The following is a 20,808-nucleotide window of genomic DNA, read 5'->3' as shown; positions in this document are numbered from 1 at the left end:
AAAACGTAAGCATAGAAAAGATACAAGTCGATTAAAATTCTTATTCCATTTATAATGTACTTAAATTCGGTGTGAGATCTTTAAACCAAATTTGCAGATTTCTAACTAAATTTCAATCATGAAATTAATACAAAATAAACTTGCTTGTTTGCCCAATTAGAAGCGAGCAATAGTAGCAAAACGTGAAGAATTGTAATTTTATATTTTTTTCTTATTTCATGTTGCTGGATTGTACGAAATAAATTGTTGAGCATAATAGAAAATTTCGAAATACTTTTTATGTTAATCCACTTAATTAAACAACTTATTAATTTAAAAATAATCCTAGTTTTTGCAAAGAAGCGATAATAAATACTCCAGTATACAGCTGTTCCATTTTTAAGTTCTCGTATATGATATATGCAAAGAAAATCGAACATGAGATTTCCTTCCCCTCACCCCTCCCTCCAACGTTGGAATGACGTCCATATGGCGTCTCTCTGCTTGCCGGTCACTGAACACGATAACACAAAAGCGTTTTAAATGGTTTAAATTTTATGTGTGATCTTAATACGAATTTTTAAAAAATTCTACCGAACTTTGCTCTAAATCGACGCAAAAATTCTGGCTGGTTGTCTGTCTGAATGCAAAGGTGGTAATGTCACGGCTTCGGAACCGGAAGGTTTCAGGCCGATTCCACCGAAGAACCATCGTGTAAATGAGCCTGGTGCACGTTAAATCCGTCAGAACCAAACGTTCTCCCACTGGAGTGGTGGGGAAGTTTGGAGAGGGTAGGTGTCGTCGTAAGTGTTGTCTTCATCTCAGGTGTCGTCTTCTGACCTAGGTTCAAAATGACGAGGTCCGTTCCAAAATAGTCCTGGTATTGCTTTAAAACTGGACGTTAATGTATCTATACTGTCCTAATGCAGGTGAACAAAATAACTTAACACAAAGCGATAGATAAATTTTAATATGCAGATTTAGTATCTGAAGCATAAATTAGTATCAAAATTTGAACAAAATCTGTCAAAGCTTTGACCGTCAATCGATCAGTACATTCACGTGCAGGTAAATGTGACGACTCTCAAAAGCAGAGGTTTCTAATTAAATGAAATTTGGCATGTGATCTTGTTACTAAAATTGTCTTTTTAGTAGAATCTGGATTTTAATCGGTTAGAAAAAAAGATGTCCGATGTTTTTCTTTACTGTACCATGAAGCAGAAAATCTCATCCAGTTGCTGAAAAGAAGAATCTAGGTGCTCGTGCGAATCGCGGTGTTACCGAAGGTCAGTAATTTTATAAAGGGAGATTAATATATTATTAGATTAGAGAGCACGTGGATAAGAAAGGAACAGTCCCATTCTTCTTTGTTGTTGGCTACCGCAGTTTTGAATCTTTGTGTAAATGTTTTAATTTTACACCATAGTTCTCCCAAAAACGGCCTTTTATCGAAAGAAAAAATATCTATTTTTGTAATCTTAATTGCTAACTTTAAAAGTTGTTTCCTTTTATTATTTTTTTTTACAAAACCTTTTTACCTTGCCTATAACTACCAATAATTAAATGCCATGTTTCAAAATCTGATTTTAACCCTCCAGTTGCTTATCCCGTGATTCCAGAGGATTGACAGTCAGTCCATTTTCAATTGCGTCCCGTGCTTTTGGAAGTTTAGAGTGTTTATCTTTAAGATTACAGACCGTGTAACATATAGTATCGATTCATTTTGTTTGAAAAATATCTGAACTTATTAGCAAACAGCGCATCTAAATAGTGATTTTAAAAAATTACGCAGTCAGAGGGTTAAAAGTAATATGACCATTTCTAATTCAAAATCCAGCAATGTAACTCTATTTTCAGTATAATTATTGTAGGGTGATAGGAAACTGAAATCTAAAATGTTTATTTAAATTCAGTACCTTTTTTTTAATTTCTATTTGAGAATACGTTTGATGCCAGAGCAAAGCAATATTTTTTCAGATAAAAAGAATTTTTGCAAAATTACTTTTCGTGAAAGCATATTTTTAAGTGCCTAGTGTTCTGTATTTTTGTAATTATGAATACGAGAAAATATTTAAAAAAAGATATTTTGGGCAAAATTCGTTTTCATGTGTAGTCCACCTATCGCTTCAAAATGGGATTTTTAACATGGGATGACAAACTGGGTTTGTCTTTTTTCTATTTGAAATGTATGTCAACTAGACTAATTTTCCTATGTATCAGAATGATTAACAAATATATTTATATACTTGTCAAGTATGCTTGTGATTAAATATACTTGTGAGGCAAAAGATTAAAATAAAAATAATTTCATCTGTAATTTTTTTAGATTAAGGCCTTTTGAACCTTTGCACTCGGATGGCTCTTTTCCGGCAGAAATCAAACCAGTGCATCATTTTATCGTTTCATATATACAGTGGTTTAAAAATGTTTCCATCCGCAGCTATGACTATTAATGAAAGTTTAATTTTTGACAATAAGTATTTTGTTATGAAAATGAAAATTTGAAAATTGGTTTAACACAATTTTATTTATCATTTATGAATTTTATAAAGGAAAAACTACGGAGAAAATTAAATACGTAAATTGAAAGAATCAGAAAATACCGCTAATAAGGAACAAAAAAAGTTTCCGTACGGTATTTACATAGTACATTTAAGATCTTTTTTGTGCTAGCCAACTTGCATTTAATGATCGGTACGCCTTCCTTTGAGCTTTATCACTTCTCTTAAAAGTTGTGACATAACCCCCACAAGTTTTTTTGTTGTTGTTTCTGGAGAAATACTGCTCCAAATGTCTTGGAATGGCTTTTTGAGTTCAACCTTGTTCTTTGTGTCATATTCTTTTAGTGACTGATTTCTTCCCATAAATATTCTATAGTGAAAAAATCGGGAGACTATGAAGCTGGTGTTTAGCATGATAGACATTACTGTCGACAAATCTTTGAGGCATGCTCAGGATTGTTGTCCTGTTGAAAAGTAAAGTTAGTTCCAAAGTATAATTTTCTGCAATGGTGAAAACGTTTTGTTTTAGGATGTCAAGATACATGTACCTATCAATATTTATCTCCATAAAACAAATATGACACCATCAGCACTCGTACACCCCCATACCATGTTCCCGCCATCACCATGCTTCACAATTCCATATAAATTCCTAATTAACATATGATGCTTTGGTTCCTCCACACCATAACTCGACCATCTGACCCACGGATATTGAATTTTGATTCATTACTAAAAAGGACTGATTCCCAAAAATATAGAAGCTTGCTTATATGCTTCTTTGTAAATTCGAGACACTTTTTTCTGTTGCTGAGATTTATAACAGGCTTCTTACGGGCCGCACACCCATTATAATCATTTTTAATCACATTTCTCACCATTTGTGGTGCTACTTTAATGTTGTAATCAACAATTAAATCAGTTGCAAGTTGAGGTGCATTAATCGGCGGAATTATATTGCCCCTTGCACATGCCATTTTTTTTATGCAAGCAAATTGACTACACAGGTCTTCTAGATCGATCTCTTGCTTTTAAATGTTTACAGCTCACGGTATCTTTTAATAATATACTGCACTGTAGACTTTGGTTTGTTAATGATCTTCACTGATATTTTTTATAAATAATCCATCTTTTAGCACCCGATTCACTAACTCTGGAAGGGATTTCTGAACTTCCATTTTAAGACGATCTTCTATAAATTGGAATTACACAACTGTTGCTATGTCGTATTCTTCACTCTGACAAACCATCAAATTTCGAATATTTACTGCTAGCCAGTTATAGAACACGTCAGGAAGAATTTTCATATTGCGTGCGGAAACTTTTTTTTTGAAGTAACAGAGCCACGGGATGGACGTCACATCATTCCAAACATCTCCAAGCACATCAAATTTCGTTGGAGGACGGTGGATCTCAGAAGTTAGTACTCGGGATCTATACCGATGAATCAAAGTCCTCAGCAGGAGTTGGGGCTGCATTTTGTTGTGCAGGATGCAGTGACTTTACACCAGTGGTCTATCAGCCTATTGAAAGAAAACACGGTCTTCCAAGCTGAATTGCTAGCACTCAATAGAGCAGTCAAATACGCAACCTCTCTTCCTACATCAGATCCCATCACAATTTACGTCGACAATAAAGCAAGTATACAAGGCTCAAGTTCACCAAAATCCAACAGCCAATTAGCAAGAGATACATTCACCCTTCTTCTTGCAAATCCTCACATTAAAATTTCATGAATCAAGGCACATGTAGGCTATGAAGGGAATGAAGCGGCGGACAAACTAGCCAAAACAGCGGCTAATGCTAATCAAGATCGGAATGTAATGAAGCTTCCAAGATGTCATCTGAAGAACATCCTCCAAACCGATATGATGACAAGATGGCAAAAGGAATGGGAAGAAGGCGAAACAGGCCGCTCCACATTCAACATAATACCGAAAGTTTCTCTCTACGCGACCAACTGGAACAGAGCGGATGTCCTTTTCTTCACTGGACACGGCCCATTCCCGACATACCTACACAGATTCCACCTGGCCAACTCTCCTTATTGTAGCTGTGGGGAGATAGGATCCCCAATTCACTATGCCACCGAATGCCTACTGACTCTCCCATGACACATGAGGAAGCCAGAAACAAGTCTCGAGGAAGAATGGTACAGGAGAGTTGCAACGAATACCCTTTCACGCGACAAGATCCACTCCATAGTAAACCATATTCATAAATACCAAGACTACACAATAGCCGAGACCAAAATGCCACTTGTCAAAATCAGCCGAAATTATAACTTCAAAAGTCCCTCAATAGTGCCGTTCTCACGAAGGAAATCAAAACCACAGGACTCAGAAGGACGTTACAGATTTCTGACTCTTCGGTGATTATTTATATGCTTATACATGTCATACAGATGTTCTCAATGTAATTTTTTTCAGTTAGTAATCTCGTTTCCCTGTAAGTTGAACCTCTAGTGACCATTTAAGTATCCTTGTCCCCTCTATTCGGTTATCACGTTACCAAAAAATTAAATACAGTCGTGTAGGATTTGACACCGATGGGATTCTCTCTGGAGAACCCTGGATAGTCTGTCGTCTCTTTCTTTCTACCAACAATTTCTTTCTTCCTTCCTTTTTTTTCCTTCCATCTTGTGCTCATCCAACTGGTTAGATAACTATAGGGTGTTATAGGCAGCGGGGGCACAGGATGGCGTTATGTTACTTCATCAGTTATCTTAAAATTTTCTGCGTTTTGTAAAAGTATAAATTTATTATGAAACTCCCTCTTATAGACTCATATTAACCATATATAAGTAGTTTACAACGATAAAAAAAACAAAGTTTAGAAATTATGCTAATTTATTTTTATTTTTGTCTTCCACACGGGAACTTTTTTTACCTACTGTATATATATATATTTCAATTTTGATTGTTTGAATATTCAAGAGTAGTAAAATGATGTAGAATTAATTTTTCGTGGATATTCTATCAAAAAAATTGTTTATTTTTTGCATAGGTAAACAAATAGATATATATTTATGCATGTAGTTACTTTTGCAAATGCAAAGGGTTAATTTGTCAAATTTCATTTAAGAATTATAATAAATTCGCACTTTTAATCTTAGAGTGGGGTAAGGAATGCGATAACTGTATTAAAGTGTTATTACAGGTCAAATGTTTCCACAATCTTCAATAAAATTGGATTAAAAGGTGGAGCGAACTGGAGAATGCATTTCTTGCATAGCTTTATTACCCTCTGAGCCATGGCTAGTGCTTAAGTATTGTGGCATAAAATTTTAGAAGAAAAGTTTTTATTCTATTGAAGATACACATTTCATATCTATATCATTAATATATATCTATATCTTTAATACTCAATCTAACGTTGAGTAAATTAGAAAATATCATTCATTTTGAAGTGTTTTGGATAAATTTAGTTTGTAAAATGTGTAACAAAATTTTGAATTCTATTTTAATGGGCAATTTTTTTTATCTATACTATCTGAATGTTGGAGATATATTACTTCGAATCTCAATCGCTGTTTAATAAAATAAATGCCGATGAATAAATTCATAAAATCTGCTTGGAAATCTTTTATTTTCTCTCCTTTATAGTTTTTATCTCACAAAAATTGATTGAAATACTATATCAAATTTTAAAAGTAATCAATTTTCCAAGATTTTTAAAAATAACTTTAAATAGATTGTGTTAAAAATTAAGCTGTATATTTTAAAAGATCGCATTGTATTCTCTATAAAAAATACAGTTCATATTTGGAATGAAATAATATTATTTATTAATTTCTATTTAAAGATTCCTTCTAGTTCGAATAGTAGTAGCTCGATAGTGTTCGAATTTCAATTCTTCTTTTGTATATAATTTATAATTTAAAAAAAATTGTAGCAACCATAATGCACGTGAACAGAAAAGAAATTCATCTTATTTCTACAGTTGAAGAAATAAACATATTTAAATATATATAAAAGTATAATTAAATATGCTAAATGCTTCTTAAATTATTAAAATTGGAGATAGAATTAAATAAAAAGTCTAGCTAATTTTTTGAAAGCCTTGCGCTAAGGTTTTTGTACTATAATTTGCTTCTGTCGTTTTGGGGAAAATCATTTTAACTTCCGTAAATATTTATTTCATTTTTAAAAATTTTAAATATAATTTTTATTGTGTACTTATCACCGAAAAATAATTATGTGCTGTATGTGGTAGCTCGAAATCGAAAGGACTCGGTGATTGTTTCTATTTAAAATAATTTTATTCACTATGAGCAAACAACTTGCCCTGATAGAATTTTCACAAATCTACTTTATTCTATGAACTCGCTAGCTATCGGTTTACCGTAATAATGCAATTAAAAATTGTGTATCATTGCATTGCTATATGATGGATTATATTTAGGGTTATTAATTTGAAAGCATTTATCGTAGTTGTGAAAGGAATTAAACTTCACAGGAAAATAACTTTGGCACAGGATATCAATTATAATTAAAACAGAAGTTGTGTAAGTAATTAAAATTGAATTTTATGGGAATGCAAACCTAAGTACGAGTCTTTAAATTTTTGAAGTCTGGTTCAAACTGATTATAAACTTTCTCCATTTAAATAAGTATCAATCAGTGAACACACTTATTTTCCCACAAAGGCAGATAATTAATTCCGTTGGGCGGTTTCTGTCTCGATATATTAATGATTTGAAAGTTTAGTTTGTTTATGGCTTGTTTCTTGTCGACAGCACCCGCTACTGAATTACCATTATAGAGAAATACCATTCGTGAGACGTATTCCTGTTTTATGAGGTAAATATTTAAGAAAGTAATTAACAAAAATCTAAACCATACTCGCATAGCATATAGATAGATTGCGAGCTGGTGTTTGGCCAATCCTTATCGTGTTGTGACTTTCACTTCATAAAAACAATTACAACATTTAAGTTTCAATATCTTGTTAAGTATTAATTTCAGACGTTGAAATTATTAACTTTATTTTGACATGCGAATCATCTGTGTTAACCAATCTAATGCGGTCTTTTAGTCCATTATTTGTCGTTTTAATATATTTTTGATATCTTTTATATGCATTGTTATTAATATTTTTCTTTCTTTATCCATACAATTGGAGTTACCATTCAGCGAGAGTGAAGAACATTCAACTGGGCTGAAGAAACTTTTGCTGGTCATACCGGACAGGAGTGCAGGTCAAGTGCTTCAAGTTCTGAAACTCCTCTCAATGAAGGACCTTTTACAAGTGACTGAATTGATAAAGTATTAATCAAGGACATCTGTTGACATTTGAAAGGACAATCTGATGAATTTGTTACTCATCCAGGAATAATGGACATTTTTTTTCTCAGAAGACTTAAACACACTTTCTTAAACTTTTACTTTGCTTGTTCTTCGGCATGAAACTCTATGTTGAAATATCTTTTGTGTTGGATTTCTTCATTGACTAAATGATGAGGACTTATTACAGATTTAGACATTGGACTTTCACAATATGCAAGAATATCTTTTTATAAAAACATGCAAGAGCTTCCACATAATTTTGTAATTTAAATTTTATCTATTATTAGTAAGTGACGAAAGAAAAAATAATATATAACTTCATCTTTCTCCTACAAAAGAAAAGGAGATAGAAAGCCGCCAAAAGGCACCCATAAACCCGCATCACTCGCATCCAGACGCCGTTTTATGAGCTGGCATGCGACTGCTGTGTGGTCAGTAGGTCTGTGTTGTGTTCTTTTATTTGCGCTAAAGCTACTTTAATTATGGAAATATGGTATCCTAAATTTGTAGAAACTACTTCCTCTTTCAAGCGAATTATCTTCTTTCTATTTAAAGAAATTAGTTTGTTGACTTTTAAGACAAATTTGCCATCTTATATAGGGAGTATATATATATATAGGTTTTATCTTAAGTTTAGAAAAATTTAAATAATTATCAAAATCAAGCCTTATATTCTTATTTTAAATTGTCATTTAAATGAGATTGGAGTAGAGGGATTTTATTTAAACATAATAATTGAGTTTAAACAGTATAAATTCTAATTATTATCCCTGAAGAACAGAAGTGAAATGAGATTAATATTTTCACTTCGCTATTTGAGCATTGTTGCATTTAATATTTATACCAGGCACATCGTTTTCTTCTTCGAAGCTTGGTTGTGCTTTTCTTTTTAATTAATCTGTTTTAGGTCATTTTATAAATAGTTCAAAATATACCATCTATAAAATCACTTGGCAGTAATCGCAGATCTTTTAGAATAATATGGCAATTGATTGTAAGTAAATAGTTACAATTGATTGTAACTACTTGAGCACGAACTTGATTCATGGATCGTGTGTATATGTGATATAACCTTTTTTTTTTTTAAATTCTCAAATTCCAAACTTCAATTAAAAGCAGGAAGAATAGTCGAAATTGTGATTTCTTACTGCCCTAAGGTTAAAACTTAAATGAAATTATACTTTATTATAAGTTCTGTTATATATACGCTCTCCCGCTGGAATGTTAAGAGTCGGCACAAATTCGAAATTGTGTGCATTACTTTTCCTTACCGCGCAAAATTAATATACGTTCCAAATAAAGTTGCAAGGTGGGAAAAAAAAGAATAATTTAGAACTTTAATTTAAATTGTAACACTTTCTTGAATTTCTGTTGGTGACGATTCGTCTTTCAGTTGACATCCAGTTTGCTAACCAGGCTTTTGTATTTATGTGGATTTTTCTGCGATAAGCTGGTAATTCAATTAATTAAAAACTTGGAGAATTGAATAACTTCTCTTTATGGACAGTTTAAAGGACCATTGAAACTGCATTTCGATAATAATTTTATTTAAAGTTAGATGTAATAGAGGTTCGAAATTAATATCCAATGCAAGGTTTTAGTCATCCTTTCATAGCGAAGAAATCGCTCTATGGAGTTCTGCATTTTTCTTTTATTACCATCTAAATGTTAAATATCCTTAATCTTTCATTACTTCCAGCTGAATTTTACTCGTTTATTTATTCGTTAATCGATTCAAAGTCGATATAAACAGCGGCTAGGTATATATATCATTTAAAAAGGCAATTTCTGATGTTGCATTAATTTTTATGTTCAGTCTTGATCGGTGGTGGTGGTGGTGGGGGGGGGGTCGATTTAATTTTCAGTACAGTAGAGTTCACTTAGAATTTTGGGATATTTATATGTGTGTAAGTATTTTGCAACTTCAAAAGACTAAAATGTTAAGATAAAATTATCCCTTGGTCAAGTATATTTGGTCATGTTCCTATATATCAATTTACGTTCACTTAATTATAAGAATCTGATTTATTTTACCACGGGAGTCGTATTTTGTACTGCGAAAATGTGACAGAGATTCGTCTATCTACATCGTGACATGAGAGCAAAATTTTTCCGTTCAGTGATTTTACTGTGAGATTTTGATAGGGATTTCTTGGACACGTGTAGACTTGGGAAGGAGTGTCTAGAAAAGAATTTTAATATTTTTATCACTTCGTTGTAATGGAATCGGCAGTTTTACTACGAATGTGTTATAATTAATTAAAAAAAAAAAAGTAAGAATTAGATTAGGATATAAGAGAACGTTTTGGAAGAAAAATAACATGAGCTGAATTAAGATAAAATTAGGAAAACGTGTTTCGAACTAGATATCATTACATATTATATATATATTAGCATAAAGTATCTTGTAAAACTTAGAATAGAAATTTACATGGATTAAAATAAAAATAATCCCAATATCCTGAAATCGGTTTGAGCGACATTATTTATAATGTTATGCGTTTATGAAAAGAATTTTGTGTTCTTATGAATAAGAATATATTAACAGTGATTTCTAAATTATTATCCCCAATGCTAAAAGAAATTTGATCTGAAAAACAAATTTTATATATTTTTTCCCATTTAAAAAGCAAAATTGCATTGCATTACATGGTAAGCTTTATAAGACCTCAAATTTTGTGTTTTGCTTTCATAAATTGTAAGCAATAATTCATTCCCTTTGTTCTCCATCGTATAAAAATACTAAAACGTTAGAGGATTTGTTAGTGAGTAGAAAAAACTTCCTCAGTGTAGCTTTATACATTCATAAAAGCAAGCAGGCTTGCAAATGAATAAATAATCGAAACTTTCCTTCTTAAAAAAAAAGATGAAGGCTATGGTATCTTCAATAACATTATACCGATTGAAAGATTACGAAACGCATTGTGTGATAGATACCCCCAACCACACACACAGAGTCTCGTTTTTTAATCAAAAAAACTAAATGGGAACATTGAATCTTGTAATTAAATGTGCATTTCTCTTCTTTCACGTTGATTTAATTTTAGTTTGTTAACAAAAGTGTTTGAAAATAATAATGTCGCATCTTAATTGCCTCATAAACTTTCAAAGTGCCAAAAAGGCATTTGTATCCAGATAAGAACAATGTTTCAATAGAACGGATATTTGCTGCAATTTAAGGGCAGAAGTTTGTTTCGTCGTGAAAAGGATTTTAACCGGACACGTGTTCATTCTAAAATTGTTTGCTTACTGCCTTCGAGCTCGCACCTGTGCGCTTCTTATATTTGCTTTCAAGTAAATTGTTCTGTATGAAGTTTATCACATTCAGGGTTGGTGTTCAAGAGCAGAGAGTCGAGGATCATGTCTAACAGGGTGGAGATCAGAAAGAAGGCTCGAGATATAGAGCCTTGGGAACTAAGGCAAATACTGCAGGTAACTTACTCAATTAATTACTATACTTTCTGTCCTGAGGAATATTTCATCAGTGTTTTCCAATTGATTAAAAATTTTCAAATTTATTCTTTAAAAAGTTATCTTTTCTGTTTGAGGTGGAATGACTCGAATTGAAAGTTTTATCTGAAAATTTTCGTTTCGGAAATAGGGAAACAATCGGTAGAGAGTAATTTTAGGCAATAGCCATTTTTCAGATTCTTTAAAAATCTTGTTAGTAGTTTTGGTGCTTTCAGCAAACTGGATGGCATGCAAGTAGCATAAGTTCAGTTTTGTTTACATAATATTCCGTTATAATGATCAATAAGTATGTAAAATAATATCCTGCAGTATAAATTCCTTTCAAATAGCATTAAATATTTCAACAATGCGCTAGTTTCTCAAAGCCTTTTTATATTGTTAAAAATACACTGAATTATTCCTGAAATCTTTGTTTCTATGCTGTTTTTTTTTGTTCGAATCTTGCAATGTACCGAGATGTTTCATATTCTTTTGAAAAAAATAATTAATTCCGGCCAGCGGTTTTATTTGCAGAATATGCATACATTAGTGATTCGAAAACTTTTTAAAGTTCTTTTGGAACTTCTTTTTACTTGCATTTTCTCCATGAATGCGAATGGCATCGAGTCAAACTGGAGAGTATTTACGTGGTTGGTTTCTCATTGGTATAAAAGAGATAATTCCAGATTTGTTGTTTGCGTTTATTTTTTTAATTCTCATCTACTGAATGTCAATAAATGGGTGCCATTACTGTTCGCTTTCACTGTCTCTCCTGTTCCATTATAATGCCTTGAAGGAATGCTGTCTCTTCTAATTCAGATCTTAGTTTAATTATATTAACGTCCCGTTGTAAAGCAACACTAGGGCTACTTTGGGACAGACCTCGTCATTTTGAACCGCGGTCAGATGACGAGGAGATAGATAGATAGAGAGATATATTCTGTCAATTTCATTTATTGAATGAAACTTAGTGATTTTTTTTTCATTTCAATATTCTTAATATATACATTGCTTTATTAGGGTCCGAGTAGTGATATTTTGGATGATGTCGACGCCAAGCTCCAGAAAGGCCCTAATAGAATAATCATGGAACTTGAATTAAAACATAAAAAACCTCAAAACGATTTTATAAATACGCCATCGTTAACCAAGTAAGCATTTTTATTATTTTTAGTTTTTTTTATGGCTCTTAAAACAGAAAATTATTTTTATATTTATTCAACATAATTTTGTCTCCAAGAAAATCAAAACTTTTTATACATCTGAATTTTGAAATATTTTTCAAAACACATGTAAGAAATAAGTTAATTCTTAAAAAAGCGGAGATGTATTTTAAAATGTAATTAGAAATTGGAGCATTTTTTGCTACATTATTTCGTTATAATGTAATATTATGTATGTTTTAGTGACTTATAATAACAATGCAGCGTTTAGATACTTTCTTTTTGATTTAATATCTTGAAATATGCCGGATATTTTTAGTTCATTAATAGTGAAGAAAAGTGCCTCTAAAATGCAAAGAACGAAATAGACAATGTTAATCTAGAAATCTCCCATTAATAAATAAATTTTACATTTATCATATTTTGTTTGCATTTTTATTTCTATTTATATCGCTTTTCCTTGTGAATTTATATGTCCTTCGTGCTTATCCTCTCAATATCTTTTTAGTATACAAAGTACGTTAAAAATGTTTTAGTATAGTCCAGTGTCTTCAGCGAACTCCACCCTATCAAGGGTCAGTCGAAAGCAATAACAGTCCTTATCATTGCAAGCCAAACTTCACGCTGTAATTTCTGACTTGATAGATTTAATGTGGGTATATTTATAATGATGCACCTAAATGATGCAATTTAGTGAACTTTAAGGAATATTTACTATTATTTTTAGTTTAAGGATGCAAGAAATGTAGAGATATTTTCTGGCAAAACTTGAAAGAAATTATTGATAACGACAACTAACAACTATGAACGTCTATAATTGTATTCTATTTCTATCTTTTCATGAAATATTTTATCCCTGATTAATTTCAGCTTAAGGTAAATCTTTAAAATCTGATCAAACTTAAATTTTAAAACTTTAATAGACATTTAATATATAATTAAATGCCTTGCTGTCAGATTCATAATGTAAATAGTATTAAAAGTCAATTTTTCTTAACATTTTCTGCATTAAATTTTTTAGTAAAAACAATACATGATTTCAATTAGCATATTTTTGGCAAAATAAATAAGTTACAGGATGACAGCAAAATTATTTAAAAATTCAATACATATTAATTCTACAGCATCAAATCTTTCAATCACAGATAAGGTTTTTCCCTATGTCTCAAAACAGTAATTATGTCTCTTATTAATATACTATATGGGAAATACACTATTGTTCTCTTTTGCCTTATTTGACGAGGATTATAATACTGTAAAGGGAATCGGTATCATTTCAGAACCAACAAAGTACCTCAAACATTCAAATCCGTCATACAAACAGAATACTGCAATATTTTTAAAGCTGTTGCATGTGTGGTAAAATCCAATGAATATAATGTAGCTTGATTTTAAAATATGTTCTAATATTTATCACATGTTTACATTTTCTTTGAGAAACATTTACTATTCGTAACATGCGGTTCAAATCTTAAAAATGTGGATATAAAGTATACAAAAAGTAGTTAAAAGAATAAATGTTAGTTGCGTATTACACGAGTGTGACTTAGAAACATAAAAAGTTTGAAAATTCTAACGATAAATGATTCTTTGAGACGCGAAATTGATTCATTAAAAGTAAGAAACCAAACGGTGAACTAGTACCGCTGTGTGAAAGGTCTTAATTAAGAAACCAAACGATAAATTAGTAGCTCTACCTGTCGGCAATGTCTCTTCATAGAAATGACGAGCAAAAAGCATTAAATCGAAAATTAATTCTTCAAGAAATTTCATCTATGAGATAAAAAGCACGATATGGATTCATGAAAGAAATTAGCTATTTCTTTAAAACTGGAATGAGTCGTGAACTCTATTCTAAATAGCTAATTTCATAAATTGATTAAATTAGTTTAAAAATCTGATTCTTTTAATGACCTTCCAACAAGTGACAGGTTAAAAGAAGTAATATATTTCTGGATCTTGTTTATTATTTTTTAGCACAATCCTACAAAATGAATTCGTATTGCACCAAAGGAAACATTTCAGGCATCTAGGACTGACACGTTTCAAGGAGAACTGAATTGTGTGCCTATACAGAACAAACTGTTCGGACTTTTCAAGCATTGTTCCTGAGACAAGAATTTGAAATTAAGATTCCCGGTGGAATAAGTGACAACAATAATCACTTAAATCGGATTTGTTCTTATAAATCATCCTTTCATGGCGTCGGAAGGGGTAAAAATGCAAGTAGTGTCCGAGTCTGAGAATTCGAGAATCCATAGGTAGTTCCATAGATAAAGTATATAGCGCTAAGAAATTTAATGCGTAACTAAAGTTATATAGCAGAATTTCACTGTTACACTAGCAATAAAAATTATGTTGCAATTAACTAAGACAATTTGCCTATAAACTTATATTAATAATTTACAAACAATAGTAGTTTGTTTAAATATAATATTTCTTTGCTTAATGAATTTTCATAACCATGGAACGACGCCATATTCAGCCTGCAGTTTTCCATCCACATTTATTCATCTAAAATATTTTTCAGAGGTTCTGAAGCTCCAAGGGAATTACGAAGAAAAGAATTTGTTTTAAGAAATTCAACTTTAACGTAAGTCATAAGATTATTACTTTAATTTAAATATATTTTACTCCATTCAGATAACCATGAAAATGATGTTTCAAATTAGATGCCATTAAATATTTTTGTTAAAGTTACATTAATTCATATATATATATATATATATATATATATATATATATATATATATATATATATATATATATATATATATATATATATATATAAAATCACCACCACCCATTTCCTAGTCCTAGCCATTCCTAGATTTCACCAGCCAACTTGGCTTAGTTGAATATTCAACTTCATGCGATTAACCATGGTTCAAATCCTTATAGTGGTAGTTTGGTTCAATCTTTCCTTTTAAATATTGTTTATTACTAATTTATGTTTCTAGAGAATAATAGATCTTTGTTTACATTTCTGAACATTCTTCGAATACATAGAAGAATTTTGAAATGCCCTTCAAGTTGTGAACAGTTTTCCTATTCTCGTATGTTACGATATGCTCCAGAATAATAAGTTTTATTTTATTGTTAAATTGTATTCTGTATTTCTTTGCAATTTTTTTTTTCCATTTTTCACTGAACTCGAGGTGATTTTGAAGCCAATTAACTGCGATAATTGAAAATATTTGTGATGTTTTTTATTTAACGTGAGTGTCAATAGAGATTTTTAAAAAAATTGTGAATATCGCTCAGTTATGCTAACTTCATAACAGAGTAAAGAAGACTGAGTCAGGTTTCAAAACAGGGACTTTTTTCTTTTACGAAATTCCTGCAAAATCATAATTTATATTCTATGGATGCATGCAGTTTCGTTGTGTTTATATTACTTTCTTGATTCGCATTTACACGATAAAACATGCTATTTTACAAATAAGAAAATGTCTGCAGAAATAATTTCAAAAACGAATTTTTATTCAATTTAAATTTGATTTATTTCATGTTAAGAAGGACTGACGATTGTTATTCCTTTTTAACACGCATTCTGATATGCTGGAAATTAGAAAATTTTAATTCCTGAGTACTTCGATGAAAATGCAATATTTTAATACTTCGAAACTTAATTTCTTATTTTATCAATCAATTCAACTAAATTTGACTTGAATTTAAATGTGTGGGAAAATTCGAAATATGTGGCTTCACAAATTTAGACTCCCTTTGCGTTGTAAATAATTTCAGAAAAATAATTACCTTATTACACAATAATTTTAATTATGAATTAAAGATTAATAGGAAGAGTTAAAAAAAATTAAATGAAAGCTATTCTGAGTTTAAATATATTAATAAAAGTAGCTTCAATGAATAGTTTTATTAGATTTATTTTGAATTAGGCGATATCTAAGATGGCGAATTTTTAAAGAATCTTAATGCTGTTTAATTTTTAATAAAAATGTCTGTACTTGCGCATACGAAGAAATAAAATTGCAAGCATGTTGGTACCACCTGAAATGTTAACATGGTTTTTTTATACAATATTCTTTTATTGATCAAAATATGTAATTTTAAATAATTTTGATTTCTAATAAAATGTATCAAGAAATTCTTAAGAATCTCTATCTGATTTTATGTTTAAATGTTAAAAATTTAAAACATTAGGCATTTTAAAAAGTTATTATTATTATTATTATTATTGATTTTCCGTTTCTATTCAGAAATCTTTGGAGAAGTCCAAATGTACGCTCTTTATACAACTTAATTCTTGCTTTTTTTGTATTCCTGTACCTGCACATCGCTATCTTCTATTACTTTAATGTTGAACGGTAAGTACCAGATATTTTTTTCTTTTCTTAGATTCCTTTTGCATTCAGTTTCTAGAAATTACTATACTATAATCTTCATTATAAAAAATGTACATATAAACATACAATTCTTTTAATCGTCTACCATAGACTTGTTTATTAATCACAATATGGAAGCATACCATTATTTAACCCTTCTTTGCATGATGATAGAAATTTCCATCATAACATCTAGTGAACAAAAAATTTACTCAAAACAGGTGTACTGTAAATTTATTGACTATTTTCACAACTGTTGTGTAATAAAGAACGTAGCTGTCAAAAAATCAAATGTCACAATCATTATAGGGGGGTTGAGCTTGTCATTCCGCTGCTTGTTGTGGTTGGAAGAAACTTTCTATTTCATGAATATTTTTATAACAAATCTGAAATTATTATTATTATTATTATATGCTAATAAAAGCGATAATGAGTGGGGGAATTTAGAAGAGAAGGACATTGAAGATTTTGTACTGAGCTTAACATGTAAATTTGCATGATGATGGATATTTCCATCATACTGTTTTTTAATTATTTTATATTATATATGTGGTGTACGGAGCGTCATCCTGGCAGCGCTCGCGTCATAACTCAACAGCCAATAACAAGCTATCTGATACCCGCCCTAAAAACTGTATTCAGTACTGTCATAGCGTTCATCGATGTAAAGCGGCCCAGCCGTTCGTCCAGTTCAATGAATTCGTTTATGTTAAATGAGTGTGTGATTCTCTTAATATGAGCCATCTCTACGCATTAATCTCAACCGGGCTTTCCCTTAGGGCCCGTGAGAGGTATTTGATTTGATATATAATCCGATTAGTAGAGGCCTGTTTTCCGAGCCAGAGTTAACATGTCTCTGCATATATTTATACTAGGATTTTTTAAAACAATTTTCCTTTAATCTAAAACATGAATTATATCATTCTGATTTATTTCACGCACAAAAAAAATCATGCAAAGGAGGGTTAAAAATCAGTAAACAATGGGATCTGAATCATGCCGCAGAATATAGAAATGCACCAGTTGATCATTTATCATAGACAGAGATTTCAACTGGTCACTGATCAATTTATAATAAAGGTTTTTACTTTTAAATATCATATAAAGCCTAATGATGATAATCCGTATGTAAAAATTTTAATATTGTTATAAACCAAATTCAATTTTGAGAGGTATACACTGATTAAAATTTAAAGAAAACAATACAGCATGATATCCATATTTTTCCCCCTTTTGTTCAGGGCAAATTATCATTTGAATTATTTTATTCGTTCATTGACAATATTTTTCCATTATTAATTGGACGATAAATTCTTATAAATTGAATTTTAATCGTTTTTTTCTTCTTTATTATTACTCTGCTTCTGTTTGTTTCAAATATTTGGAAGAAACTCTTTTTTTATTATTTCTGATTTTATGAAAATTTCTATTCGTTCATATTTCAGCACTTTTTATGATATATACTTTATTTTATGTCTTCATATATGTGATGAATTTTTACACTTTTGTGACGCAAATTTTTATGTGATTTTGGACAAGGTTACCTTATTTGGATAATCTAAATATTTTAATTGTACAGAGTTAATGAAATAAATTCACTAAAAACAGATTTTTTTTGTTGCTTATTTATATTTAAGCACAATAATATACATACTTAATTTTTATAAAACATATTACATTAATATAGTGTCATATGTTCTGTATAATTTTTTCTTCGTTTCTTTCTCGAATTATATTATAAAATCACATAACCATATTTTTTGTTCTCTTTGGGTAAACATTTGAAGTCTTTAAATGAAATAGTGTATCATGTTTTGTCTTCTTCTCAGTTTAGCTTATAAGGAATACTATTTATTATAACCGAATTATAACTATTTTCTATGCTATTCCGATTCAAGAAGATATTTGGGTTCCAATTAAGTGCAGTTTTTATAATTATAATTAAACAAAAAAATCTTACCTTAATTAAACTTAATCTTGTTTTAAAAATATATAAGTAAATTGTTTATAGTTAAACATATTTCCACCTTTAAAATTACATATTTTGCTACTTTTTATTCATTTGATCTTGGTTCAAAATTGAGAAATCTGTTCCAAATAATCTCTTGTAGTAACATTATGCGAACAAAACTAAATTGAACTATTTTTCTATTTTTTATTTGTTCTTTTATTTGCTAAAAATAGAGAAATCTGTTCCAAATAATTTCTTATAGTAACATTATTCGAACAAAGCTAAATTGAACTATGTTTTAATTTTTCCTTTGTTCTTTTATATAAACCTTTACTCCCATTGAGGCTTTTAGGTCGACCCAACTACCTTAATAAAAATATATTTAAAAAATAGTTGATACTTAAAAAATATTTACGCAACATGATCGAATATATCCCTTAGTTTTTTAAGTCCATAATCCAATTCAAATAAAGATTTTTTTTAAATTTAAATTATGATTTTATGAATAATTGTTGCATTATATTCGTTATTTTATTTTATTGTGATTTAAATTTTAGGTTAAAAAGAGATTTAGCATTGGTTTCATGGTCATTTGGTCAGTTTCACATTGTTACTGCCGTATGGATTGGCATCAACTTATCGATTGTTTTCTTTTTACATCCTGTCTTTCAATTCTGGGCTTCTTCTAGAGCATTTGCGAAGAAGAAGGGTAAGTATTAAGTATTTTTGGGTATCTTGAATAAATATGCCATTGAAATAATGTATAGTCCAGAAAAATATGGGATAAAGTAGAAATGAAGTGATTTGTGTTGTCTCAAGTGAAAGATATGATGATAGTAAGATAATATTCATATGATTCAAGTGATACTATTCATCTGTTTTATAAAAAGTTAATTTGCATTTTTATTATTATTTTACATTTTTAAGCTTTCTAAAAGAAAATATTTTCCAAAATGTTCGAAAACATTTTGAAATAAACATATTTAATTTTGAAGTCAGTGTTGCTTTGATCATTTTTGAAAGCATGTTACATTTAAAATGAAAAATGCCGCATATTTTATGACTTTCAAATTCAAAGCTTAGTGTTAAGTTGCAAATGGAAAAACTGATTGTTATATAGTTCCTTAGAAAATATATAATTTAATTATTTTGTGATTAAGATACGGCATTTCTTATATTTAAAATTTCTTTAATGAAAGAGAACGTTGTGCACAAAAGACAAAGGTTTCATATGATGATAGAATTTTTCATATGCTTGTGAAACTGGTAGAATCGAGAGCTGAATGTGTTTTCTGCTCGGAACATTTAGACATAATTTTTATGAAATATGAAACTTAAATTTCCAGATACTTTGGTGTCATATTTTTAATCTTAAAACGCACTAATTTCTTTGAACTGTGATTTACATTTTATATTTTGCTTTTGGAAGTAATTTTTAACTAATCAAATAAGACTTTAGAGAACTCTTCAGATATTTATTTTTAGTTATGAGATCCAGGTCTTTAAAATGATCTCAAATACCTTAACTAAAACTTAGTCCTTCCAGTTAGTCTCGCTTTGTGTATAAAGAAATGCAAAAGACCATGTTAGCACTACAAAATTCATACTCCGACTTCAAGTGCATCTTTCCAAAAATGATCATTTGAATAAATCATTTTTAGGACTTGATTCAGAAAATATACTTATGCTACTTCATTCATCTTTACAGGATTTGTATGCCACGATGCTCTGTATTTCTCTCTAAAGCGTTCCCTATTCTATTTGAATTTTTTTTTTTTAATTCCCTAAAATTCTAATTGGATTTTTTTTAATCCTTTAAATTCTACTTGGATTTTTTCGTGTATTTTTTGTTGTTGTTGTTGTTGTCGTTATGTGTGAACTTTCCATGACAAAAATAATTTTTTTGTTTGAAATTAAAAAAAAAAAAATGTGGAAAAACTAACTAAATTACATTCCAATATTTTCTTCATACCGAATCGTCGTTTATGGCCAAGAGTTCAGTTTAAAGATTGATTATTGTTGTTTTTCTGTAGTTTATTTGGCGCAAGAGTCATATTTGGCTTAAAGATTGAAAAGGTTGCTGGATAGAGATTCTATTGACCGCTGGTCTGTTGTATGGCAAATCCATTG

General features: G+C 30.1%; 1 protein-coding gene across 1 annotated transcript in view; it reads left to right on the top strand.

Moving 5' to 3' along the window:
* The window catches only part of LOC129980591 (sterol O-acyltransferase 1-like), a 97,143-nt gene that overhangs the window by 64,975 nt on the left and 11,360 nt on the right, over positions 1-20,808 (top strand). Inside the window, exons 2-5 of the mRNA XM_056090971.1 lie at positions 12,239-12,369; positions 14,912-14,974; positions 16,602-16,709; positions 19,236-19,387. Of these exons, the coding sequence (XP_055946946.1) occupies positions 12,305-12,369; positions 14,912-14,974; positions 16,602-16,709; positions 19,236-19,387 (388 nt within the window). The 5' untranslated portion in view covers positions 12,239-12,304. The remainder of the gene's footprint in view (positions 1-12,238; positions 12,370-14,911; positions 14,975-16,601; positions 16,710-19,235; positions 19,388-20,808) is intronic.

This window comes from Argiope bruennichi, chromosome 8, assembly GCF_947563725.1.
Source record: "Argiope bruennichi chromosome 8, qqArgBrue1.1, whole genome shotgun sequence".
NCBI lineage: Eukaryota > Metazoa > Arthropoda > Arachnida > Araneae > Araneidae > Argiope > Argiope bruennichi.
This window is presented reverse-complemented; position numbering and strand designations above follow the sequence as displayed.